Genomic DNA, 27,076 nt, shown 5'->3' with positions numbered 1-27,076 from the left:
ACAACAGCAACTTGAAAGATCAGACAGGAACTTTAGGGGGCAGTGAGTTTATGTTAATGAGGGAGGAACAACTCAGAAAAGGAGGGTAAGAATGGCTGCACAGCTCAAAGGATGTCATCAGTGTCACTGGACTGTACATGTAGAAATGGTTGAATCAGTGTATGTTTTGCTGTGTACGTTCTCAACAACCAAATAAATTTTAAAAAATAATAAATAAAAATAGATTGTAAAATACATCTACATTAATTGATGTCCCCCAAGTCTATGGTCATTCACCTTTGAGCCTCAGACACGATGATTCAGAATCTGACTTATCTTTAAGAATATACAAAAGAAGATCTGTCAAAGTGACAAGCCAATCTTCTCACTTCTCTTATGGCTAAAATAATAAAAGGACTCCAGTGTTAGAGTATACCCTTCGCACAATAAAGATCCATGATGTCTCTAAAGTCTGAAATTTGTGGAGGCCAAGATGACTAATTCCTCAAATGATACAACTATTTACTCACCACCACACTGGAAAATTTAACCCAACACTGTCCAATAGAGGAGCCCTGGTGGTGCAGTGGTTAACAGCTCAACTGCTAACCAAAAGGTTGGCAGTTCGAATCCACCGGCTGCTCCTTGGAAACACTATGGGGAAGTTCTACTCTGTCCTATAAGGTCTCTATGAGTCAGAATCAACTCAACAGCAACGGGTTTGGTTTGGTTGGTCCAACAGAATTTTCTGAGATGATATGTGTGCTGTCCAATATGGTAGCCATATGCAGCTACTGAGTACTTGATATGTGACTTTTGTCACTGAGGAACTGAATTTTTAATCTTATACAATTTTAATTAATTTAAATTTAAACATGTGGCTGGTAAAACCATACCGGACAGTCCAGCTCTAACTCCTCTGGTGTGTACATGAGTATACATATACTTAAGATCTTTGTTTTAATGGGTCTCTTTAATGTATGTTCACATTCATTTTATTATAAAATAAGCTTCCACGTAAGAATGAGTTCACTTCCTTATCAGTTCAACCTCCTTACTGAAGCATACCATAGGTGGATAAAGGCATAATGAATGTTTGATAAAAAGACAATACTTTACCAGCTCCATCTGAATCTTCTACCATTGGATTTATTTCTACCATGGTGGCATCATATTTCAGAAAAAGTCTGTAAAGCTTGACCATGTTCTCTGCTGCAGAATCCACAATGTTATGTGGAAATCCCATCTTCTGTGCAAGCTGAAAGCAATTTATCTTTTTAATACAGGTATTCTGTGTATGTCTAACCAACATTAAACTACTTGAAATTAAAAAAAACTTAGTTTATAATTTAAATAAACATGAATCCTTTGTAGTTAAACATTAATCACTGAAACAGCAGCTACTATTACTAATTGGTTAAACAAAACTTCATATTCAAAATCCTCACAAGGTAGGTATTATGCCCATTTTACAGAAATGAAAGAGATTCAGAGAACGGTCAAGTGGCTTGCCACTTGCCTAGATTCCAATTCCAGCATTTATTCCATAGCCTCCATACTGCCTGTAAGCCTTCTGGCCAACCTAAACTAAAAGAAGAGGCTTATATTTTATTAAAACTACATATCACAGGTAGACTGACAGTTCCAATGGTCCAAATGATAGCCAAAATAGTACATCACCCTATTTTATCTTTTAGGTAATTTATCAAGCATGTCTACCAAGAAATGAGACATACAGTCAAGCACGTATAATTTCATTCATTCAAAAATCTACTAAGCACCTGATACATGTCAGGCACTGTGCTAGGCCCTAAGGATACAGGTATTTAAGCTTCTCATCTAGCAGAGGAGCTTACAGTCTTGAGCAGAATTTCTAACCAGAGATACCAGTGGAACTTTTTCTAAAAAATACATACACTAAGGTTCCAACCCAGAATTTATAGTTTAGAAGTTCTAAAATGGAACAAGCATCTATAATTTTAAAAGTCCCATCAGCAGTTCTGAACTACTGGTATAGAGGCTGACTATATCTATGTTTATCCTAATAGTGCTGCCACTGCTCAACACTACAGAAGAGTTCATTCTTCTTTTTCAATTGCTATTGAAGGTTGCAACACATTCTTTTGATTTTCAGTAATAGAAAATTTTAAATTCTTGGAGGGTGAATGTGATTTTTGCAAAGAGTCAAATGTCAATAAATAAAGTAAATGATCAAGCTAAGGAATATAATTTTTGGTTATGACATTTCAAATAAAGAATACGAAGAAATAAAACACCAATTCACTAAGAAAGCTTTTTACTAGGTCACAATCCACCAGTTAGATTTTAACATTTGAGAATTGCAATATAATTCTGCTTGACACAGTAAGATATTAATCTGGCAGGCACTGTGCTAGACATTATTTCTTTGTTCAAAATGCTATAATCCAAGCAGATTAGTTCCTTTAAATATTCTTGCAAATCAAGTATTTTCTTTATCTAAATTTAACTATTCATTGTCACATACAAATAACTACCTAAATGATCAAATTTCTGTCCTTTTCCAACATTTATATCATTCACTCACCTAAGTGACTTGCTTCATGCTTTATCAGGAAACTATCTCCTTTAAACCTTTTGTGTCAGTCAAAATTCTTGCTCTTGCTGTACTTCAAAGCCATATGTTATTTTGATACATTGTTTCTCAGAAACAGATGTTTAATTTCATTCAAAGTTTAATATCCAAACTTTTCTTTTAAAGTGGGTCACATACTTTTATGCCCAAAATAAACAATTTAATTCAACAGCAGTCTTACAAACATTTAAAAAGCAACTCTCATGAGCCACAGTATTAGACTCCACAGGTGGGGCTTTCTTGGGGAAGGGGAAGGAGAAGCACACAGGAAGGACAGTAAAGAAAGTCAGTGAAATTGTACGCAAAATTAAGTATGTGTGGGCATGCAGAGAGGGAACGTCCATAGGTCTCATCAGATTCTTAAAAGGGTCCATAAACTCTAAAAAAATAAAACCACTGATCTATCATAAAGATATATAAGACAGTGTCCCTACCAAGAAATGTTCTGAGTCAGAGGCATAAAAAATTAATATACTGTAGTGTGATGAGTGCAACCAAATACAAGATAGAGAGGTAGCAAAAAAGGATGTAATTATCAGAAAGGGCTCACGAACAGATTTTTTTCCTGGAGGGAGTGATCTCTGGGTCAACAGTTGTAATATAAAAGAAGAGATGAGCACTCTGGCAAAAGGAATGCAAGGGCACTGACATAAAAGGGCAAAGTGTTCTGAGGTTACAAGTAGCTCAACACTGAAGTGTAGTGAACAGGAGAAAAGAGAAGAAAAGAAAGCTTAAGAAGTACCCAAAACGAAACCAAACCCATTGCCATCAAGTCGACTCCAACTCAAAGCGACCCTATAGGACAGAGCAGAACTGTCCCCATAGGGTTTCCACAAAGTGACTCGTGGATTGGACCTGCTGACCTTTTGGTTTGCAGCCGAACATTTAACTGCTGCACCACCAAGGCCCCCTAGAGGAGTAGGGAAGAGCAAAACCAGGCTTAAAAATGTCTTATAATGTAGCCTTAGTAGTTACAGTTGGTTTTTATCTTTCTAAATCAGTGATTCTCAATGCTGCCTGCACGTTAGAATCACCTGGAAAACTTTTTAACTACCAGTGCCCCAACCCTATCCCCAGAAGGTCTGCGGCATGGAAAGCTCGTGAAGTGATTTCAGCAGGGGAAAACTACTGCGATGACAACATGCAGGACAGGCCAGGTAGGGGTGAGCACAGGAGTTAGTGCAGAATTCTGGGCTAGAGACAATGAGGGTCTGTACAGGGCAATGGCGGGAACACAGGAGGAGCGCAAATCCAAGGAATACAACACGTACTTCTAGTCACCACAGGCAGTGGGCACGAGACTCAGTGCCTGACCTTGGAAGAACTTTTGCAGTACTTCCCACCATGACTACCCCTTCTGCCCTTCTATAATTCACATACAATTATCAATCTCATTGCTTTATAGTTACCTCACATGAATAGTGCACAACATTGTCTGCATGTTCTAACCTCCAATATAATCATTATATACTAATCTTTTGGCCTCTCTTAAAAGTTGCATTGCATATAACTTATAGGAAATACAGGGGACACAGGTGCATGTTAAATGTCACCCTGGGAGTGCAAACAGAAAAATCCAGACTGAGAAATGATACAGGATAATCACCCCAGTTTCTTCAACAAATCAATTTGAAAGAAAAAGGGGGGAGAGACCAAGAGAGCAGGAACCCATAAATTATAAAAAGACCTATGAGACATATTAACCCATAGTAATGAATGGACCGTATATGGGTCCTGACACAAACTGTAAAACAAAAAACCATTTGAAACAATTAAGGAAATCTGAACAACCGACTAAATGATGATATTGAGGAATTATTAATTTTACTAGGTATGTCAAGGTATTGTGACTATTTTAAAAGAGTCCTTATCTTTCAAGATACGTAATATTTATGGAGGATGTGAAAATAAATATTGTAGGTATTTCAAAAAATGCTGAAACAAGACATTCACGCTCAAATTTCAAACAAGATACTAACATACTGACACTCTTGTAATTAAAAAAAAAGTTTTGGCAATCATTTCACTTGTACAAAGTTAATTATTTTGCTTTAAGTGTTATAATTCTCCAATCACAAGCTAGAAATTTTTCAGAATACAACATACCCTGACAGCTTGTTCCTTTTTGATACCTTCCACAATATCTATAGGTTCTTTAACTATGGCGTCAGGAGTCTCAGCAGCAACATCTTCTATGTTGACACCACCTTGAGAACTTCCTATTAATACAGGACCCTGGCAGGGGAAAAAAGCCGAAATATCTAGATTTTACTTTGGACTAGTCAATAAAATTTTAAAGCCTATCTGCATGTACTATCAGACTTATGTATCTATCACTTCCCACCTCTATTTAAAAACTTCCTTGAGAATTTATTTGTATATCCAGCACAATGCTCCCTTATAAATGTTCAGCTGAAATACCAAAAAGAAGTAAAAGAGGAAGCAATGGCTTGCCTTCGAAGGAAAGGGATTGAAAATACACATGAAAACTCTTATCAAAGAATATTTTTTTATAAGAACATATTACTCTTACATCCAGTAAAAAGTGTGACTTTCATTTCAAAAAAAAATCAAAAAACTAATTTCACATTTCTATCCCAGCACCTACAGTTACAGTAACAAACTCATTTAAAATAAAATTTAAATATTATTGCATTAATTACCGTTTGGAGAACAAAATAGTCCCTCAAATCTTTAAAATAAGGCAATAGCCAAAGGAAAAAATAACAGTCTATTACTTTTTAAAAGAGTTAACTGTTACATGGGGAGATTTTTAAAAAGTACCTGCCTCCAAAGAGAAAAACTGAGTGGCTAGCAAACAAGAGTGGAGGGAGAGTTAAAGTTCCTGTATATCTTTTTACCTTTTTTATTTTGTACAATATGATTAAATGTCAATATAAACCAAAAAAAAATGTTTTAATAAAAGAATTCATTGTGCCTTCTGAGACTAAAGGAGATAACACTAGCAAGCCTGAGTAAGAAAATACTGGAAATTATAGTTTAATTTTAAGTTCCTCTGCAAATTTCAAATGAAGGCGTACTCTTCATTTTCTCCCTAGCAAGGCAGTTGATAATTATAACCTCTTACAAAGATCTAAGGAGCAGGGGGAAAAAAAATCAGGGTTAACAAGAGAGTGTTCAACTATTACCATGGTATTGAGGTAGAATATAAATAAATTAAATCTACAGTTAATCACAAAATACAATTTTAGTCAACAAAAGAAGACGCAAAGACCAACCAATCATTAAAGTACATGAACATTTTATTTTCGTTTTACTATCCTTTTTTATTTTATATATACTGACAAGAAAAATGAAAAGACACAGAGAAGGCAGCACTACTGGGGAGAAAAAGATAATATTAAATTCTTACTAAAGTAAAAATTAAGTCCTCAACAGTTGGTTACTAGTCAGGGGAAAACTCTAGAAAACAGTAATGTGAAACAGTAATAAATAAAAGAAGTGAATAGCCTTTATTTGTACTAATTCCATGACCAATCAGAAAGGAACCAACTTACATGGGGTAGACAGAGGCCAGTTAAAACAACGACTACAATTTTACATTTGGTCATCACAGCAGAATAAATGGCTGTTTCCTGTTCAAATGATTTAGTTTAACTTTTAAATTTTAGTAATAAACTTTCAAAACAATTTAGTTTCTAGTAAATAGCTGTAATTTCAAATAAATTAACAATGCTATTTTTACTTTTTTAAACTAAACCTCTCTTCTCTTGCTTGGTCTTGCAAAGGTTTTGCCTAAAATAGATTTGATTTTAAAAATTCTATGACAAAACAGTCACTTAATAAAATAAAGATCTCTTTAAAAAATAAAAGTATGAAAAATAAAATTTGGAATTCTTCCAGTACATTTTATATCTATTTCAGACAAAGTCAAAAGCTGACACAGTTAAATGTACCACTCATTTACAGCAGACTGCAATGTTTTACTAGAAAACTTTTAAAGTAGCAATATGATTTGGAAAATTGGTCACAGCTCAAAAGTACCCAACAGGCACTGGACGAAAGTGCCAAACACAGAGTAGGCACTTAACTTTAATTTTTAGTACACCAGTCCTATGGGAGATATCTGTTCAGGCATCCTAATGTGTTAAGTGCTGAAGAAGATTGGGAGAGCCTATGATTTTGTCTCCTAAAAACAGATAAATAACAAATGCAATTTTTACTGATTAGTGAATTCCTATGCATAGGACTTTAATTCAATCTAAAATACTGTTTTCTTTTTAGTTTACTAAATAGCTGATTGATTTTTTTATTGTTTGAACAGGGATCTTACCTGTCCACAGGGATTCCCGAAAAAGTTGGCTAAACCCCAAAAAGTAACACCCAACTGGTCTAATTGATAACAACAAAGAATACTTTAATACCTTTAGCCAAACAGTTTTACTAGTACTATAATATTTTTAGTATGAATTATTACAACTATGTATTACTTTGCGATTAAAATAAAAACATTTTTCCCTTAAACCAAGAAAACCAAACCCGTTGCCACTGAGTTGATTCTGACTCATAGCAACCCCACAGGATAGAAGAGAACTGCCCCATTGGGTTTCCAAAGAATGGCTGGTGGATTCGAACTACTGACCTTCTGGTTAGCAGCCAAGCTATTAACCATTGCGCCACCAGGGCCCGTTTTTCCCTTAAAGATATTCAAATACTTCTCTGAAAATTTAACTTCTTTAAATGAACTCAAATTTGATCCTTTCCCTTAATGCTTTAACATATCTTTAATAATATATATTCAGTTTGCTACATGTACTCCAATCCAGATGAGCTACTCAATTTGTTCAGTGTATATACACACAAACACATTGTTTCTGGCTGTAATTAAAAGTAAAAACATAATAACTAAAATATGACATATGTTGATATCTAATGTCAACTAAAAGAAAATGTAATAAAAATACATAAATGTTTAAAATTTAATTTCTGTAAACATGAACAAAATCAAAGGTTACTGTCATGGTATTTCTAAAATAACTTACAAAACTAAATTCTGCTACAGAGAAACTTACAGAGGTAAAGACATCACTTAAAAATAGAACAATGTTTTTTATCTTATATTCTGTGTGGGTTTTTACTACCATCTAGTGTTACACCTTAAGAAATGCCTTCTTATAAAAATTAAAAGTTGTAATAGACACTTTACCATTCAAACATTACTAGAAGATTATAGGAAAATCACAATACACAAAGTGGCTGTATTTGAAAAAGCTGTTCTATATAAGAAAGCTATTTTCATGACCCTTAAAATTTTTGTTACTCTAAATTCTACACAATTAATAATGTTCTACATCAAATCCTTACTAGAGCTTCCAAATACGTACCCAGTTTGCTTTAAAATAGAAGCCTAGTTACAACACAGGTTCATCTCGCAATACCTAATAACACTGAAAGAGCCAGATAATGGCAGAGTATAGCAAGATTATTCAATGTTCTCTCCAAGCACCAGATCCGTGAAAGAATCTTCTCTGCCCCTGACTCCTTATGTTCACTGCTAGCATTTTAGGTTCTATAAAGAAAGGAGAGCAGACCTAGGGTTATGCTCCTTAGAGACACACTGTTTGTTACTGAATGTAACCCTTCAACTTACCAAGTACCAAATGATCTAGTGAAACAAACCTCACGCTATAAAAAGTACCAGGAGGTTGAAAAAGAAAAAGATGAAGCAATCGATACACATTCTCTTAGTGGATTCAGAGACTTTCTCTCTGGTAGAATAGTGTACTATACTAGAAATTATTTTTCCAGTCTTAGCATCTAGAGGTGAAGCAGAAATGATTCCAGCTGTTCTTAGTGAATTAACAATTTGAAAATCCCATGGAATTTATTAAAGCAGAATTTTGCCTATAGCTTTTTTTGACATTATATATCAAATTTTATGGAATTACTCACACTGTTTTTAAAAACTGATATAAATATTGTGCCCATGATACATACAAATAGATTATGGATCATACTTTTTTGATCTTTCCCTTATAAATAGCAATGATAATCAACTACTTGAAAGTGAATGTAATAATTCATACTAAATGTCATACTATCGTCTCTACAATTACTCACTTGAAATGACCTTTCCATTGTTATTGCAAAGTAGTATTCTCTCCTGGGATATCTTCGCTCACAGACCAATACTTGATTGCATATTCTGCCCTTTTTTCCAGTTTGCTTGGTAAACAACTTTTTCCCAATCATTTGTGAAGAAACAGCTTTTGCTTCTTCTGGACTAAAATAAGAAAAAGAACTCAAACTCCTCTCCTCCAATGGAGAAAAATAAAAATCCACAAAATAGTCAAAATCTTATCTAATATTTAAATCTCAGTGTTTTCATCAATCCAATAATAAAGAAAAGGGCATCTTGTACAATAAACTTTTTCTTTAATAAAGACAATTTTCTTTAAAAATGTGACTTACGAGAAAACTATCTTCACTCCTCCTTTGAGGCCACTTTCAAACGTTCCTTTTCCTCTACCACCAGCTAAAACCTGTGCCTTTATCACGACATCTTTTGAACCTAGAAGAATAAGACTTCCATTAGATATGAAGCATGGAGAAGCATGGAAGACACAGAATTTTGTTATTCAGCATACACACTAAGAGATGTTTTTAAATACAGTGAAGTCTCATTTGTTCACAATATCAAAAAATGAGGCATTCCATAGATGCAGATTTTCTAGCAGATTAGAACACTCACCATCTAGAGAGTCACAACTTAAAAAAAATTAGCTACTCATATTAAACTGTTTTTTAATGTATGGTGAAAATAATTTAACCTTTTCTTAAACACCTGAAGTTTCTACTACAGGCAGTCCCCACGTTACAAATGCAATCTGTTGCTGTGACTTTAAGTCTTTATATGGAATTTGTAGGTCAGTGGCAATAGGTGCCTATGGTTCTTATTCAGCCTTGCTTCAAGGCAAGAAAAAGCACGAAGCCTTTTCAATGATTTAAAAGCTGTAAGTGAGATGTTTTTCACAGAGTCGATGAAGTCTCCTATTTAAACAGTGCTTCAATGGAACCCAGTGCTTGCCAACCTCCCTGCAACCAGCCGCTCCCAGACAGCCCTCCGCCACTTCCTTACAGCAGCACCCTCGGAGCCCCCAAGGCTGTGCCGCTGCCTCTCCTCGTCTGCCGCCATGATGACTGTGTCCCCCTGGCAGGTGAGCCAGAACTACAACCAGGACTTGGAGGCCGCAATCAACCACCAGATTAACCTGGAGCTCTATGCGTCCTACGTCTACCTGTCCGTGTCTTACTACTTCCACCTCCATGATGTGGCTTTGAGGAATTTTGACAAATATTTTCTTCACCCAGAAGTAAAACTATCCCTATTCACAAATGATACGATACTATACGCAGAGAACACAGAAGATTCCACAAGAAAACTACCGAAACTAATAGAAAGATTCAGCAGAGTAGCAGGATATAAGGTCACCATACAAAAATCAGTTGGATTCCTATATACCAATAAAGAGAACTACCAAAAGGAAATCAGGAAATAGCCCCTAAAAAAAAAAAAAAAAAAACCTAGGAATAAATCTAACCAGAACGTAAAAGACCTATACAAAGAAAACTACAAAACATTACTGCAAGAAACCAAGAGAGCTACAAAAATAGAAAAACATACCATGCTCACGGACAGGTAGACTCGACATCGTAAAAATGTCAATTCTACCCAAAGCAAACTATAAATACAATGCCATCCTGATCCAAATACCAATAACATCCTTTAACGAGATGGAAAAACTAATCATTAACTTTATATGGAAAGGAAAGAGACCCCAGATAAGTAAAACATTACAGAAGAACAACGCATAAGGCCTCGCACTACCTGACCTCAGAACCTACTATACAGCTTCGGTAGTCAAAACAGCCTGGTACTGGTACAACAACAGACACATTGACCAATGGAACAGAATCGAGAACGCATATGTAAATCCATCCACCTACAGTCACCTGATCTTCAACAAAGGCTCAAAGGCCCTCAAATGGGGAAGAGAGTCTTTTTAACAAATGGTGCCGGCAAAACTGGAGGTCTATCTGTAAAAATATGAAACAGGACCCACACCTCACATCATAAATAAAAACTAATTCAAAATGGATCAAAGACCTAAATATAAAACAAAAAACTATAAAGATCATGGAAGAAGAAACAGGGTCAACACTACAGGCCCTAATACACGCAATAAATAGGATAAAAACCATAACTAACAATACATAAACACCAGAAGATAAGCTAGATAACTGGGATCTTCTAAAAATTAAACACTTACACTCATCAAAAAATTTCACCAAGAGAGTAAAAAGACAATCTACAGACTGGGAAAACATTTTTGGCTACGACATACCCAACAAAGGTCTAATCTCTAAAATCTACAAGAAAATCCAACACCTCTACAACAAAAAGACAAATAATACAATTAAAAAATGAGCAAAGGTACATTTTCATGTGTGTTATGGCCATCTGAATGGCCTCTTTGGTGGAATAACTATTCAAGTCCTTTGCCAATTTTATGATTGGGTTATCAGTCTTTTTATTAAGTTGTCAAAGTTTTATATATATTTTAGTTATTAGATTCTTGTCAGATACATGGTTTCTGAAAATATTCTTCCAGCCAGTAGCTTATCTTTTCACTTCTTTGGTAAAGTCTTTTGATGAATAAAAGTTTTTAATTTTTATGAGGTCCCATTTATTTATTTTGTCTTTTGCTATTTGCACCTTTGTTATTACATTAAATAATATATTGTTGAAAGCTAGGACTAACAGCATTGTACCTGCTTGTGTTTTCTAAGAATTTAATGGTTTTAGTTTGCACTTAATAAAGTATTTTGATGAGCATATTAAAAAAAAAATGGGCAAAGGATATAAACAGACACTTCACCAAAGAAGACATAGACACGTGAGAAAATGCTCATGATCATTAGCCATTAGAGAAATGCAAATCAAAACTACCATGAAACACCATCTCAGCCTGACATTACTGGCATGAATCAAAAAAACAGAAAATAGCAAATGCTAGAGAGGCTGCAGGGAGATTGGAACTCTTATGCCCTGCTGGTGGGAATGTAAAATGGTACAACCATTTTGAAAAATGATACGGCACCTCCTTAAAAAGCTAGAAATAGAAATACCATACGATCTAGCAATCCCACTCCTAGGAATATATCCTAGAGAAATAAGATCTGTCACACAAATAGACATATGCACACCCATGTTCACTGCAGCATTATTCACAATAGCAAAAAGATGGAAACAACCTAGATGCCCATCAACAGATGAATGGATAAACAAACTATGGTACGTACACACAACAGAAAACTATGCGACGATGAACCTGCGAAAAATCTCACAACATGGATGAATCTGGAGGGCATTATGCTGAGTGAAATAAGTCAATCACAAATGGACAAATACTGTATGAACCACTATTATAAAAACTCATGAAAAGGTTTACACACAGAAAGAAACAATCTTTGATGGTTACAAGTGAGGGGAGGGGTGGTGAGGGAAAAAACACTAACTAGCTAATAGACAAGCGGTAATTTTTGTGAAGGGTATGACAGTACACAATACTGGGGAAGCCAGCACAACTTGACCAAGGCAAAGTCATAGAAGCTTCATAGACACCTGCAAACTCCCATAGGGACCAAATTACTGGGCTGAGGGCTGGGGACCATGGTCTCCAGGAACATCTAGCTCAACTGGCATAACATAGTTTAAAAAGAAAATGTTCTAAATCCTACTTTAGTGAGTAATGTCTGGGGTCTTAAAAGCTTGTGAGCAGCCATCTAAGATATGTCTACTGATTGAACCCCGTCTGCAGCAAGGAAGAATCAAGAAAACCAAAGACACACGAGAAGGATTAGTCCAAAGGACTAATGGAACAAAATACCACAGCCTCCACCAGACTGAGTCCAGCACTACTAGACAGTGCCCAGCTACCACCACTAACTGCTCTGACAGGAATCACAATAGAGGGTCTCAGACAGAGCTGGAGAAAAATGTAGAACAAAATTCTAACTCACCAAAAAAAGTCCAGGCTTATTGGTCTGACAAAATCTAAAGAAACCTCGAGAGTATCGCCCCTGGACACTCTTTTAACTCAGTACTGAAATCACTCCTGCGGTCTACCCTTCAGCCAAAGATCAGACAGGCCCATAAAACAAAATGAGACTAAACAGACACACCAGCCCAGGGGCAAGGACCAAAAGGCAGGAGGAGACAGGAAACTGGTAATGGGGAACCCAAGGTTGAGAAGGGGAGAGTGTTGACGTGTCGCGAAGATGGCAACCAAAGTCACAAAACAGTATGTGTACAGTTTAAGAGAAACTAATTTGCTCTGTAAACCTTCACCTAAAGCACAATAATATATATATATTTATTTTTTCTTCACCAATCTTACAAGGAGAAGGAACATGCTGAGAAACTGATGAAGCTGCAGAACCAATGAGGTGGGTCAACCTTCCTTCAGGATATCAAGAAACCAGTCTGTGATGACTGGGAGAGCAGGCTGAATGCAATGGAGTGTGTGTTACACTTGGAAAAAAGCATCGGTCAGTCACTATTGGAACTACACAAACTGGCCACTGACAAGAATGACCCCCTAGACAAGGACTAGAAGGCAGAAGGGGACAGGAAAGCTGGTGATAGGGAACCCAAGGTTGAGTAAGGACAGTGTTGATGAGTAGCGGGGTTGTCAACCATTCTCATAGGGCAACATGTATACTAGCTGTTTAATGAGAAGTTATTTTGTTCTGTAAACCTTCATCTAAACTGAGAATAGCAGCCCAACTGGAAGAGCATAGTCAATGTCACTGAACTGTGCCTGTAGAAATTTTTGAAATGATGTATCTTTGGCTATGTATATTTTCACCAAAAAATAAATAAATAAAAAAGGTTGAGAAGGGAGAGGGTTGACGTGTCGTGGGTTTGTTGACCAATGTCATGGGGCAATATGTGTACTGCTGTTTGGTGAGAGACTATTTCTTCTGTAAACCTTCACCTGAAGTACAATTAAAAAACAAAAAAAAAGGCTGACCCCCCTACTTGTGTGACTTCACTGAGACGCACTACCTAAATGAGCAGGTGAAATCCATCAAGGAATTGGGTGACTACATAACCAACTTGTGCAAGATGGAGGCCCCGGGAACCTGGCCTGGCAGAGTACCTCTTCGACAAACACACCCTGGAAGACAGTGATGGAGAGAGCTAAGCTTTAGCCTGCTGCCCCACAGCCACAGGGGTGATTTCCGTGGTCACCAGGACAGCGCATGCATGTTGGGTTTACCTTCACCTTTTCTGTAAACTGTACTAAAATATCCACTTAAGTTCTTTCATTTGTACCATTCCTTCAAATGAAGTAATTTGGTACCAGAAAAAAAAAAGCTCTACCTGCAGCAAGTAAAGGTGATTGCAATGAAGAACTTGTCGGGAGCAGAGGTTGGTTCAATTATTTTAAAGTGAGGGCAAATTTACATAACGGAAACCGGGGAATGCCTGTACTTTCAGAGGTATTAAAAAATGCAAAACTGAAACTCAAATGTCTTCTGAAATATTTCCACCCTCTATTCCCAAACTTGCTATCCTGTGAAAATCTGAATTCTAAGTGCTACTGTGAGCAGAAATATACAATAATTTAAGGGGAAATTTCACTATTGATACCAATTTATATTGTCCCACTAACAGAAAACTCTGTTAATATAAATTACACTGTACTCTTATGAGGAGTACTATATGAATTATTAAGGTATATTTACCAAAAGATTCCACAACATTATAAGTCTTATGCCTATTTTTTTAAATTGTCTGAATTATTCTTCTTTAATAGGTAGGGCTAACCCAACCAGCCACTGAGCGGGAAAAAGACATGGCAGTCTGCTTCCATAAAGATTTACAGCCTTGGAAACCCTATCGGGCAGATCTTCTCTGTCTTATAGGGTCACTTTGAGTCCGAATCCATTCGATCGCAATGGGTTTGCCTTTTTTGGTTTTAATGGATAGGCTGACCACCATCTGTTTTTCCCTCCTTTCTAATTTGTTGTAGAAAACTAGGAAAATAACTTTTTAGCATCAGTATTACTCCTCATTCATGACCCAGGGCACCACTCCTTGGAGAGGCTTTCTCTGACTCTCCAGAGAGGCAGAACATCAGAGCCCCCTCATTCTGGCTCTGAGCGCTTTGCCCATATTGACAGTGTAGCACCTATATTACGTTACAGCAAAATAACCCTTGAGGTCAGGATTAAAGGCCTTCTCTAATCCATTAAATCCCTAGCACAAAGCCGTCTCTGGGATGTGACAACTACTCTATAAATATACACTTGAACAGACTGAAGAGGGATACTCTACTTTGGGGAAAAAGTCATCCCCAAATGCACATACCAAGAAGAAAGAACGAGGACTCCCACCTACCCAATCAATGGAACAAACCAATTCAATGAGGTAACAAACGCAGTTTGTGATCAAACAAATAAGAAAGGGCCTAAAGTTTACACATAAACAATTTATTATAAATAAATGTTTTAAAAAATTAATGACATAAATGAGACTACATCAGAAATGTGGACCGCTTCAACTAGAAGATGGCCCTGTTAGTCAAGGTAGTGTTTAAAAAAAACCTCTTTCTCACACCCCACATCCAATCAGTCAGGAAATCATAACTGGTTCTATCCTCAAAACTTATCCAGAATCTGAGCACCCCTCATCACCTCCAGTTTGGACCCAGGTGCCAGCCACCATTATCTCTTACCTAGGTAACCCTTCACCCCAACAGAATATTGTCAAAGCAGCAGCCAAAGTGAGCATGTCACCCCTCTACTTAAAAGCCTGCACTGAATGCACATTTCGCTCAGAGTAAGAGCTTACGATGGCCTACAACAATCCCAACACCTTTGCCCTTTTAACTTCCTATGCTCCGGCTCACGGCTCACTCCACTTTAGTACACTACTCCCCTCACCATTCCTTGGCACACTCCTGCCTTCAGACCTTTGTGCTAAACCTCCTTCTGCCTGGAATACTTTTCTCCCAGGTGTGCATTTGGGAAAGCCTCACTCCAAGTTTTTCTCACAGTGTCCATGGGCTTACCTGGATCACTGTTATGGACTGAATTGTGTCCCCCAACAATGTGTGTCAATTTGGCTAGGCCATGATTCCCAGTATTGTGTGCTTGTTCACCAATTTGTCATCTGATGTGATTTTTCTACCTGTTGTATATTCTACCTCTATGATGTTAATGAGGCAGGATTAGAGGCAGTTATGTTAATGAGGCAGGACTCAATCTACAAGATTAGGTTGTATCTTGAGTCAATCTCTTTTGAGATATAAAACACAGAATCAAACAGAGAGACAGGGGGACCTCATACTACCACGAAGGCAGCTCCAGGAGCAGAGCACATCTTTTGGACCTGGGGTTCCCATGTGGAGAAGCTCCTAGACCAAGGGGAGACTGTTGACAAGGACCTTGCCCAAGAGCCGACAGAGAGACAGCCTTGTCCTGGAGCTGGCACCCTGAATTTGGACTTCTAACCTACTAGACTGTGACAGAATAAATTTCTGTTTGTTAAAGCCATCCACCTGTGGTATTTCTGTTATAGCAGCACTGCTAGATGACTTAGACAATCACATACTTAATACGTACTACAACCAGCCCACCTGCAACCAACCCCCCTTCCCTGCTCTACTTTTTTACCATAGAATTCATCATGAGCTAACATAATATATAATTTCCTCATGTTTATCATTCCTTGTTTTCCTCTCCCCTAGAATACAGGTTCCAGGATGGCCAAATTCCTGTATTCATTGATGTTTCCAAGCTCCTAGGAGAGTTCTTATAACATAGTATTTTGCTGAATGTTGAATAAAGGAACATTTAAAAATAGAATTCTTATAAATCTAGACTTTCTGCTGCTCTTGAAAAAAACTCAGAACTGGAAATACTGAGTCTAACAGTCTTGCAACTATAGCCGATGAACAGGAGTGCCTTGTTTAGACAAGGCAGACCCATTTCAATTTTCCACGGTCACCACCATTCCCAAGTATAACAACTAATTTAAGATGAAGACTAGAGAAAATTTATGAGATTTTTCTTTCTTAAAACCAACAGTTATTTTCTTGGTGAGAAGACAACAGGTAGCCCCAAGGACTATGACAAATTAGAGATTTAACTGCCCAACCTAAAAGGAGGAAGCCCCTACCTGTTTCTGGTTACCTAACAAATTCCAGTAAAAATTTGAGTCTGCAACTCCAAACTGAAATCCATTTGCCAGTACTTTAGAAATATTAATTTATACCCAAAGAAGATAACTATAATCCAAACAGTGTAAATGTAGTATAAAAATAGTCAACAGTTAAACCAGTGCTTTACTGGGCTAAAGTCAACAGTCCTATTGATTAAACTGAGAACGTAATGTTGTTGGGTGCCATCAAGTCAATCTCTACTAATAGCAACCCCATGGGACAGAGCAGAGCTGCCCCATAGTGTCTTCTAGGCTGTAATCTTTATGGGAGCAGATCACTGGGTCTTTCTCTGGTGGAGCTGCTGGGAGGGTTCAAACTGCCAACCTTTCAGTTAGCAGCCACACGCTTAACTGTTATACCACCAGGGCTCCTTGGGAATTTAATATACTGAGCTATTAAGTGATAACAATGAAGCTCTGTTTTTCAAAAACATTTTACAAGACTAAGGCTCTTCCCTCAAAGTGTCAACTTCCTTTCTTAGGGCAGAGATGATATGTCTTCACAAGTTCTTTCTAAACAGCCCTTCATAACCCAGGAAAAGTCAAATAATGGTAACGATAAAAATAACAATAATGACATACTGTCCCATCAACTATCAAGAAGAGGAGGACTGAAAGATAAGCCTGAGGACAACTGATTGAAACATATGTTCTGTTAATTCCATTAATTCATTCGACAGATACTGCAATATACCAGATACTATGCAGGAGCTGTAGATATAACAATGAGTAAAGGAGACATGGCCTGCCCTCATAGAGTTTACAATCTTATTAGATTTATCCCTTGTTCTAGTCAGACAAGATCTTTTTCCCATCCCAAGCTAGTATTTAAAATATATTCACTATCCCTCCAAGCTTTAGTCATTCACAAATGTTTTAAGCATCCCTCCTATATAGTCATTTAATTAACAAAACATTGAAAAGAAGAAATGTCAAGACAAAGTCCCATTGTACTCCATTTAGAAATCTCTCTCCAAGCCGATATTCATTACTCAGCACCATGTGTATATATTTATCCAACTAGAGAGTCTACCTTAATTATACCAGAATCCAAACTACATTTCTACAAAAGTTACAAGAAATTCTACCAAATTCCTTACTGAAATCGTATTTCCCTGATCTAGTATTATAAGAAAGAGATAGTAATGTGCTCTCAGAACTGACACCAAAATAGAACTACTTCATTTCTCTGTGCTTACCAACCATCTCTTTCATAAATCATTCTAGAAACTTCCTGGTGATCATCAAGCTCACCAACCTTCATTTTGTGGACTCCCATATGCTTCACATGTAGTTAAAAATATCAGAATTCTGTTTTTTCTAACCATGCCTCCATTTCTAATCTCATCTACTCACGACAGGTAAAATTTGCCTCCAAAACAGTGCTTCCCCACTTTTTTCACATCATGACACACAGAAAAAAATGACAGACTGTATAGAATACTGGGAAAAATATTTGGGGCTATTTCAGAGGCGAGTCAACCAGCTGTAGGTCTCAGTGGACCCAGGCTCCATGCTACGTCAGCCTCTCTTCTCAGGTCTGAGGGAAATCAATGGTTTGGCATACCTGTAACACATTCATTCCCTAATATATCGGTTGGTGAACACAGCCCTAGATAAGATTTTTTTTAATAAACAAAAATTAGTATTTTGTGAATTCTGCAGTAACCTAAAAAGCTTAAATCACCCTGAGGTAACCAAAAATCAGCATTGGAAATTGCTAGCTAGATGGATAAAACCAGGTATATTTCTAAGGTACCTCACAGCACACCTTAAATCTCATAATTAATAACTTACGATATTAATGATGACTCACTGAAAAGTATAAAATTGTACTCAAAATCTTCATACCAGACCAACCAACTGCTGTCGAGTTGATTCCAACTCATGGCGACTCCATGTGAGTCAGAATAGAACTGTGTACCGTAGGGTTTTTTGCTTTTTGGGTTTTGTTTTTTTTTTTTTTTCAGAAGTAGACCGCCTAGACTCTCTTCCAAGGAACCTCTGGGGAGACTCAAACTTCCAACCTTTTAGTTAGCAGCCAAAAGCACTAACTATTTGCAATACCCAGGAACACCTAATGTCTTCATAGTAGCTACAAAATCAATCTTTTTAAAAGTAGCATTTCTGTTCCTCTAGATTTAAAGGTCCTCACTAGTTTCTGATCCCACTCCCATACTATAATCGTCATTTGTAGTGTTCTTTGACAAGAATACACTTTCTAGATAAACTGTCTTGTGTTACAACGGGCTGAAGTTCAGAGTGCATACCTACTCCTTATTACACGTCTTCTAAATAAAAAATTTTTTTCCTGATTAAGAGAAAAATAATTGCAAATGAAAAAAATCACACTTCTAAGTCAAGGAAATCATGATCATCTTATTTAAAAGCACAGATAATACATAATAATTTCCTGAATTTGTACACGCCTTCACTTTTAAAAGAAAAACCTATTCTAGAAACAAATAAATACAAACTGAGATGAAAATTTAAAATATTTAAATATCTTTTAAACTGCTTCATATCTTTCTTAAAAAACTAATAACAAATTTTCACTACAGTATATTTAAAATCATATTAATCAAACGTACATAAAAGAAAGATGAGCAGTGCTAATTTAATTAACTGTGCAAAAACTGGTTGGATTTAAAATATTGCTAAAAGAAAATGAAGTGTATACCTAAGCTACTACACGACCTCATTAGTATCTTCTCCTACTAAATTCTTAAAAAATGTAAACTGAAGCATATTTTCTAAAGAATTGATTTTTTTAAATAAGATATTAGTATAATGCAAATGAATGAGATATTAAAGTGTTATCAATAAAAAAGCTACTAATAAACATGGACAACTACTTAATTCATTTAAAAAATACTACTATTTATTGACCACCTACATGTCAGGCACTCTTCTAGGATTTTGGGATACATCAGTGAACAAAAGAAGACAAAGAAAACCTGCGTTCGTGGAACTTACATTCTAAAATTCAATCTTTTTCTTCTTTTCCTTTTGGTCCCGTATTTTTTACGTCATTAAAAACCAAACCAAACCCACTGCCATCCAGTCAATTCCGAATCATACCGACCCTATAGGACAGAGTAGAACTGCCCCACAGGGTTTCCAAGGCTGTAAATCTTTACAGAACCAGACTCCCACATCTTTCTCCCACAGAATCACTGGTAGATTCAAAACACTAACCTTTTGATTAGCAGCTGAGCACTGTCAATAAACAGCTAAGATTTCCCCTCATCATTTCCCTATATAGTCACCACAGTCTCCATCATTTTAAGCTACAAAGTAGTAAGTAGAATTTTCTTTCCCTTAACTATGTACTCCAACAAAGAACAGGACTTCAGCTTCCTAATGCCAATATAAATGACTTGTGAGTTAACTAACCACTATCTCATAATAATTTTAGAATTTCAACAGTCACAAAGTTCTACCTTTTTAGTAAATAAAATTTGCTTTTAAATAATAAAATAAAAGCTAAAAATTATCATTAAACAAAAAGTAAAGCTCATATCTTATCAAAGTTCCCATGTCAAGGTAGCATAAATTTTTCTTAATTTCGTACCTAATTTTTTGGCAATTGCAAAAGCTTCGTCTGGTGACTTTGCCACGTGTCCTTTGGGAATGGAGACACCAGCTTCCTGCAACAATTCCATGCTCAGGTATTCATGTAGTGCGAGATTCCTTTGCTGCTGCTGCTGTACTTGGAGCCCAACGTTGTTAAACAATCCAGAACTTCCCAGACCCTGGGGAAATTGAGGACATATTTATATCACAGTGATTTGGCAGTTAATCTTGTTAAAAACATCTTCTTAAAATACTTTGTTTATTGGTGAATGGCATCTGGGTCTTAAAAGCTAGCAAGTGGCCATCTAAGATGCATCAGTTGGTCCCAACCTACCTGGAGTAAAGGAGAATAAAGAACACCAAAGTCACAAGGAAAGCATCAGCCCAAGAGACAGAACGGGCCAAGTAAACTAGAGACTGCAAAAGCCTGAGGCCAGAAAAACTAGATGGTGCCCAGGTACCACCAAAGACCACCCTGACAGAGAACACAACAGAGTCCCTGATAGAGCAGGAGAAAAGTGGGGTACAGAACTCAAATTCTAGTAAAAACACCAGCCTTAACGGTCTGAGACTGGAGGAATCCCAGAAAGCATGGCCCCCGGACTCTCTGTCAACCCAGCACTAAAATCATTCCCTAGGCCAACTCTTCACTCAAAGATTAGACTGGACTATGGGACATAAAATGATACTCGTGAAGAGTGTGCTTCTTAGCTCAAGTAGATTCATGAGACTAAATGCGCAGCTCCTGTCCAGAGGTGAGATGAGAAGGCAGAGAGGGTCAGGAACTGGTTGAATGGACCCAGGAAATCAGGGGTGGAAAGGAGGAATGTGCTGTCACAGTATAGGGAGAGCAATCTGGGTCACATAACAATGTATGTATAAATTTTTGTATGAGAGACTAACTTGAATTGTAAACTTTCACTTAAAGCATAACAATAAAATAAAATTAAAAAATACTTTTATATAGAGTACGTGGCTGTTCACAATTGTAACAAAACTGTTATATTAAACCATCAAAATACAATATTAAGAGTACCTGAATTATAACATAAAACTAAATGCTAACCTACCAGCTAAATATCAAACATTATTCTTGTAGTTTTTAACTACTTCTTCATCATCTCTAGTCCTTATCTTTCGTTTGAGTTTTACTACCGTATCTCCACAGGAACCCTGGGGGTGCAGTGGTTAAACACTCGGCTGCTAACCAAAAGGTCAGCAGTTGGAACCCACCAGTCACTCTGCGGAAGAAAGCTGTGGCAGTATGCTTCCATAAAGATTACAGCCTTGGAAACCCTTTTGGAGCAGTTCTACCCTGTCCTATAGGGTCACAATGGGTTCAGGTTACCACATCTCCAACACCTACAGGACATTTCTACCTCAGTGTCAAATTCAGCAGGGCCAAAATCCATCCCCTTTTCCACCAAACCAAAAAGCCTTCCCAATTTCCTTCTATAATTCCTCCAGCACCTACCCAATTGTCTAGCACTAAATATGTGCTAACTGAATGATCTGGTACCAGTACTCTTCCATTCACTCAAGACTCAAAACCCTTGCATCATCAGTAGAGGACACTGTGGTATGCTTGCCAGCTTCCGGCACAAAGGAGTGTTTGTTGCTGACAGCACTCGGCTGAATCCATTCATTGAAGCCTCCTTGCCCAAAGTCACGCCCTCTTCCCATCAGCAGCCTGTGTTCAATGACTAGTTGATGAGGCGTGGGAGAGAGACATAAAGGCCCAGTATCAGTTGCCGTCTAGTCAACTCCAAATCATGGTGACCTCCTGTGTATCACAGTAGAACTGTGTTCCATAGGGTTTTCAATGGCTGATCTTTTGGAAGTAGATCATCATGCCTTTCTTCCAAGGCACTTTTGGGTGGACTTGAACCTCCAAGCTTTTGGTTAGCAGTTAAGTGAATTAACTATGTACACCACCCGGGTGTATCGGTCATTCAGTGGTAGAATTCTTACTTTCCATGCAGGAGACCCAGGTTTGATTCCTGCCAATGCACTTCATGTGCAGCCACCACCTGTCAGTGGAGGTTTGCATGTTGCTATAATGCTGAACAGGTTTCACGAGAGCTTCCAGACTAAGATGGACGAGAAAAAAAGCCCTGGTGGTCTACTTCTGAAAATCAACCAATGAAGACCCTATGGATCATACCAGTCCAATTCCCAACCAGTTATGGGGATGGCTCAGGACCAGGCAGCATTTCATTCTGTTGTGCATGTGGTCACCATGAGTTGGGCTCCAACTCAAAAGCAGCTAACAAGAAAGCAATAATACAAGAACTACTGCTACAGACAGTAGATGAATCGTACAAACATACCATTGAGCAAAAGAAGCCAAACACAAGCGTTCATAATATATAATCCCTTTTTACATATTTCAAAACAGTTAAAATTAGCCTATGGTGACAGAAGTCAGAATTAGTGGTAACCTTCTGTGGAGGAGCACTGACAGGGAGAGGTACAGGGGAGACTTCCAAGGGCTGGAAATGTATCTTGATGTGGATGGCAGCTACTCAGTGTACACATACATGAAAATTAATCTAAGTAACCACTTGATTACACTTTACTGTATATGAATAATACCTCAAAATAAAAATTAAATAAGGGGAGGTATGCAATATCTAGCACAAGCCTGTCAAAAACAGTTATTCACGCAAACATTTTGTGAGTGCCTATATAATAGGTGCTAGGTGCTAGGGGGCAAAAAACGATTAAGACAGACTTGGTCCTGGCCACAGAGTTCACAGATATGTAAATAAACAACTAAGATATATATAAGAGCAATCTTAGAATCACACACTAGGTGGCATCTACCCAGCTGGATCAATCAGAAAAGGTACCAGAGGCCCGATATCGGATTTTTTTTAAAAAAAGTCTAACAGCTCTAAAGGATACTTTTGGGACAACTCAGAAAATCTGAATCTAAAGTATATACTAGATAACAGTATTACATCGATGTTAAATTTCCTAAGTGTGATAATCATAATTGTGACTATTTAGGAGAATGTCCTTATTGTAAAGAGATATATGATGAAATATCTTGGGGTGAAGTGTCAGAATACCCGCAACTTATTCCCAAATGGTTCAGCAAAAAATAAATGTGTGCAATTTTATACACACACATACGTGTTCATGCATGCACTAGCACACACAAAAAACTTTTTAAAGATCAAGCAAATGTGCAAAATGTCAACAAATGTAGGTGAAGACAATACAGGTGTTAGGTGTACTACTGCAACAACTCTACCTGCCTGAAATTTTAATAAATAAAAGTTGAGGGTAAATCATAACACAAATTATAAAAAGATTTTTATGGTTTCTCTCAAAACCTGTATTTATAAAGAATTAGTACTCATAAGGTATTGCTCATGGCTTTGATGACAATTTAAAGGCTTTTTAATACCTGAAGTATTTTGATAATCCTTTCCTTGTACCACCAGAAGACGTAACTTCAAAGCTTTGAATTATGCTGGTAATACTGACTCCTGCACAATCACAGGATTCCCACAATTACAATATTTATCTTTGTTGATATTACCCCTTAGAAGATTCCTATTGCCAAAAGGCCACCTATTGCTTGCTAAATCCCCACACCACCACCCAATCATCACGCTAGTTTAAATAATACTTACTCAAAAGTGGAAAAATGTTGTTACTGGGGACTGTGCTCCTCAACCACAAAAAAAAAAAAAAGAAATCCCTTTATTTAATCTGCTTGTAACCTGAACTGTCTTCATCGAAGATACACCGCAGGAAAAGATATAGAGAAATCAGAAGAGGGACAGAGAACCCAACTAAATGTTGAAGAGAATTTGCTAAACTCCATTTGTGACCATGAAGAAGTTTCCTAAGACTCTGCTGTGTCCTCATCTACAAAAGTAAGAAATTAGAAAACGCGTGGCGGAGGAGTCGATTCCGACTCACAGTGACGCTATGGCACAGAGTAGTAACTGCCCCACTGGGTTTCCAAGGAGCAGCACGCAGATTCGAACTGCCAACCTCGTGGTCAGCAGCCGAGCTATTAACCACTGCGCCAACAGGGCCCCAAAGAGACTAGAAAGTTGTTCCAAACTCTAAAGCTGTATTACTTCATGGGAGAGAAGCTTTTATAAAGATTAACTCAATATATTAGGCATTTCCAGATGGAAAAACAAAGGATTTTAATAGTTTCCAAAAGAATAAAGAGTATGATGAAAACAAATTTGTTCACCAAATCCTCCTTTCTGAAAAACTAAGACAGCACACTTTAAAGGAAGGAAGTTCAAGGCAAAAAAAAAAAATCATTTCTCATCTTAGAAGCAAACTCACAGAACTCATTACCTCTAAGCTGAAAACAAGAATAGCTTTAAGAGAGGACCAAAAAAAAAAAGGTCTGAATCAATTCATAAATGGCACGTCTGGGAAGTTAGTTCAAAACATAACCTAAAACTCTGGGATTGACTTCTGACTGACACCCTTCCACGAGTTTCTTGGGGTCAACGTTGGGAAGAACAGGCCAATTTGTACAGTTACTGAAGAAATTGTAGAGCAGACACGGGCACTGCAGCCAGACAGTTCTGGATTAAACCTCAGCTTTCACTTTACGTGATCTAACCCAAATCAGCCACAGTTTCTTCATCAATGATGAGTGTTAATGACTCCCTTACAGTGTTGCTGAAAAATCTAAATAAGATTAAAGTGCTTAGCCAAAAAAAAAAAAAAAGTGTAGCTATTTCTCTATGGTCGGCCTGAAAACTTTCTTCCCCACTTAATATGCTAGAAAGCATCATATTACCACTCTTAAAAAGCAGTTCACAACTATTTGGGAGAGGAGAACAATTTCCCTGCCTGGCCCGAGAAAAGGCAAGTCAGCAAGCACTGCTGGTCCTCGGAATTCACTCTCATCTATGACAGCTCCCAGTAGACACCAAAGTACGTGTGAAGGGCATTTCCCCCTCCCCAAAGAGGGGCCACGGAAGCCTCGGCCCAAGGCGCCGGACGCAGAAATGGCAGCAGAGACTGCCCTAGCCCTCAGTCTCCACTCAGAGCCCACCCGGCTCCCCGCCGCCCGCTCGGAAACTGAGCGGGGAGCCGCGGCCGAGTCTCAGGAGCCCCCGGCCGACGGAGGACCAGAGAGGAGCAGCGTAAACATAGGCCTGCTCGCTCCTGGTGGCCAGCACGCCGGGCAAGTCGCCCGCAGTCCCGGCTGGGCACCCGGGAAATGTCACCGCAAGAGAAGTGACCGCCAACCGGGGCTAGGGTCCCCTCACACCTCGCCCACAAGCACCAGCTCTCCCACCTAGCCCTTTCTCCTGCCGACTCTCGAGGAGAGAGCGGGTTGGGCCGCAATACCTGGGCGGCTGCCTGCAGCGCCGTCCGGGACCCATGGCTCCTAAGGGCGGCGGCAGCAAACTGCCGGCCGTAGAACATGCAGGCCGCCATTTCTGAGTCCGACCCCGTCCCCTCCGCGCTGCACGCAGGCGCAGGGAGGCGGGACGGCCGGCGGCAAGGCAGCTCCAGACGCGCTCCCCACCCCTGGCCCGTCCCATCCGGGGCGGGGCCTTTGGTTAACTCAGCCGTTGCCGGACTCCGGGGCAAAAGCAGGAACTGTCCAGCTGACGCGAAACTGGGCTTGGCCGGCAGAAAACAAACTTGGATCTTTGGAATAGAGCACCCCAGCCTCAATGTCCTACCTGCGGACAGAAAGCAACTTGAACACCTCCTACCGAAATGTAATGGAAAGACGACAGCGCTGCCACCTGTGTCAACTTCTTTGATCCTCATTCAAGACCTAATTACTGAATGTGTGCAGTGAAAGAGGACGGCCTGCCAGTGGTTAACCAATCATGAGTGCATCTTGGAATCACTCGAGACGCTTTTTTAAAAGCCCATACCCTGGCGCCTTCTGCGGGGTGGGGTCAACACATCTGTATTTCTTCAAGTTCTCAAGGTGCTTTAGATGCACACATTAAGCCTTGAAAAACCCCAAAATGACAAGGGCTCCATCATAGAACTGATCGCTGGTGAAATGACTGGGCGCCTATTCTACTCTGGGCATCGGGCTATATAAATATAAAATATGTGGAAGCAAATTCTGCGGTCAGGATCTTAACCTAGGAGCAGACAGGCATGGATGACACGCATTTCTTCTGATGCACAGTGGCCCGAGCCATGGAACAGCACTGTATAAAGAAAAAGTGAATCTAAGTAAAGCGGTCTATCGACTTTGGGGCAGCTCCCCAAATCTCTGAGTTCTTAATAGGTCTTAAAGGCAGGACATTTTTAAGGACCATTGGCAGTAACGGAGACTTACCTCGAGGCTTCTTTAGTCACGAATAGGTACTCTGTGCAATTAGAAACAGGGAGGGGGGAAACAGACATTAGTAGTTCAGTTGTCTCTTGCTCCTCCACCCTCCTACTGCCCACCCTAGCCAATCAAATAAGGTGGGGACAACTGGCCAAAAAGCTGGGGCTGGAAACCCTGGTGGGGTAGTGGTTAAGAACTACAGCTACTAATCAAAAGGTCGGCAGTTCAAATCCACCAGGCGCTCCTTGGAAACCCTATGGGGCAGTTCCGCTCTGTCCTATAGGGTCTCTATGAGTCAGAATCGACTGGACGGCAACGAGTTTTTTTTTTTTTTTTTTTATTTCTGGTTTGGGGC

The 27,076-nt window shown here is 38.5% G+C and overlaps 1 protein-coding gene across 2 annotated transcripts in view; it reads right to left on the bottom strand.

Annotated features, from left to right (window-relative positions):
• SUCLA2 (succinate-CoA ligase ADP-forming subunit beta) overlaps positions 1-25,856 on the bottom strand; it is a 51,900-nt gene extending 26,044 nt beyond the window's left edge. The window contains exons 1-7 of one of the 2 annotated variants that reach the window (XM_023731576.1): positions 25,767-25,838; positions 24,068-24,102; positions 20,422-20,602; positions 9,026-9,125; positions 8,675-8,837; positions 4,700-4,828; positions 1,099-1,237 (exon numbers count right to left, since the gene is read on the bottom strand). In XM_023731576.1, coding sequence (XP_023587344.1) covers positions 1,099-1,237; positions 4,700-4,828; positions 8,675-8,837; positions 9,026-9,125; positions 20,422-20,512 — 622 coding nt within the window. In that variant the 5' untranslated portion in view covers positions 20,513-20,602; positions 24,068-24,102; positions 25,767-25,838. Of the gene's footprint in view, positions 1-1,098; positions 1,238-4,699; positions 4,829-8,674; positions 8,838-9,025; positions 9,126-20,421; positions 20,603-24,067; positions 24,103-25,766 lie in introns of both variants that reach the window. The other variant, XM_004376584.3, reaches the window with a different exon arrangement.
• Between the last annotated feature and the right edge of the window lie 1,220 nt (positions 25,857-27,076).

This window comes from Trichechus manatus, unplaced genomic scaffold (genome assembly GCF_000243295.1).
Source record: "Trichechus manatus latirostris isolate Lorelei unplaced genomic scaffold, TriManLat1.0 scaffold00044, whole genome shotgun sequence".
Lineage (NCBI taxonomy): Eukaryota > Metazoa > Chordata > Mammalia > Sirenia > Trichechidae > Trichechus > Trichechus manatus.
The sequence above is the reverse complement of the archived record's forward strand: the minus strand, read 5'-3'. Positions and strand labels throughout refer to the sequence as shown.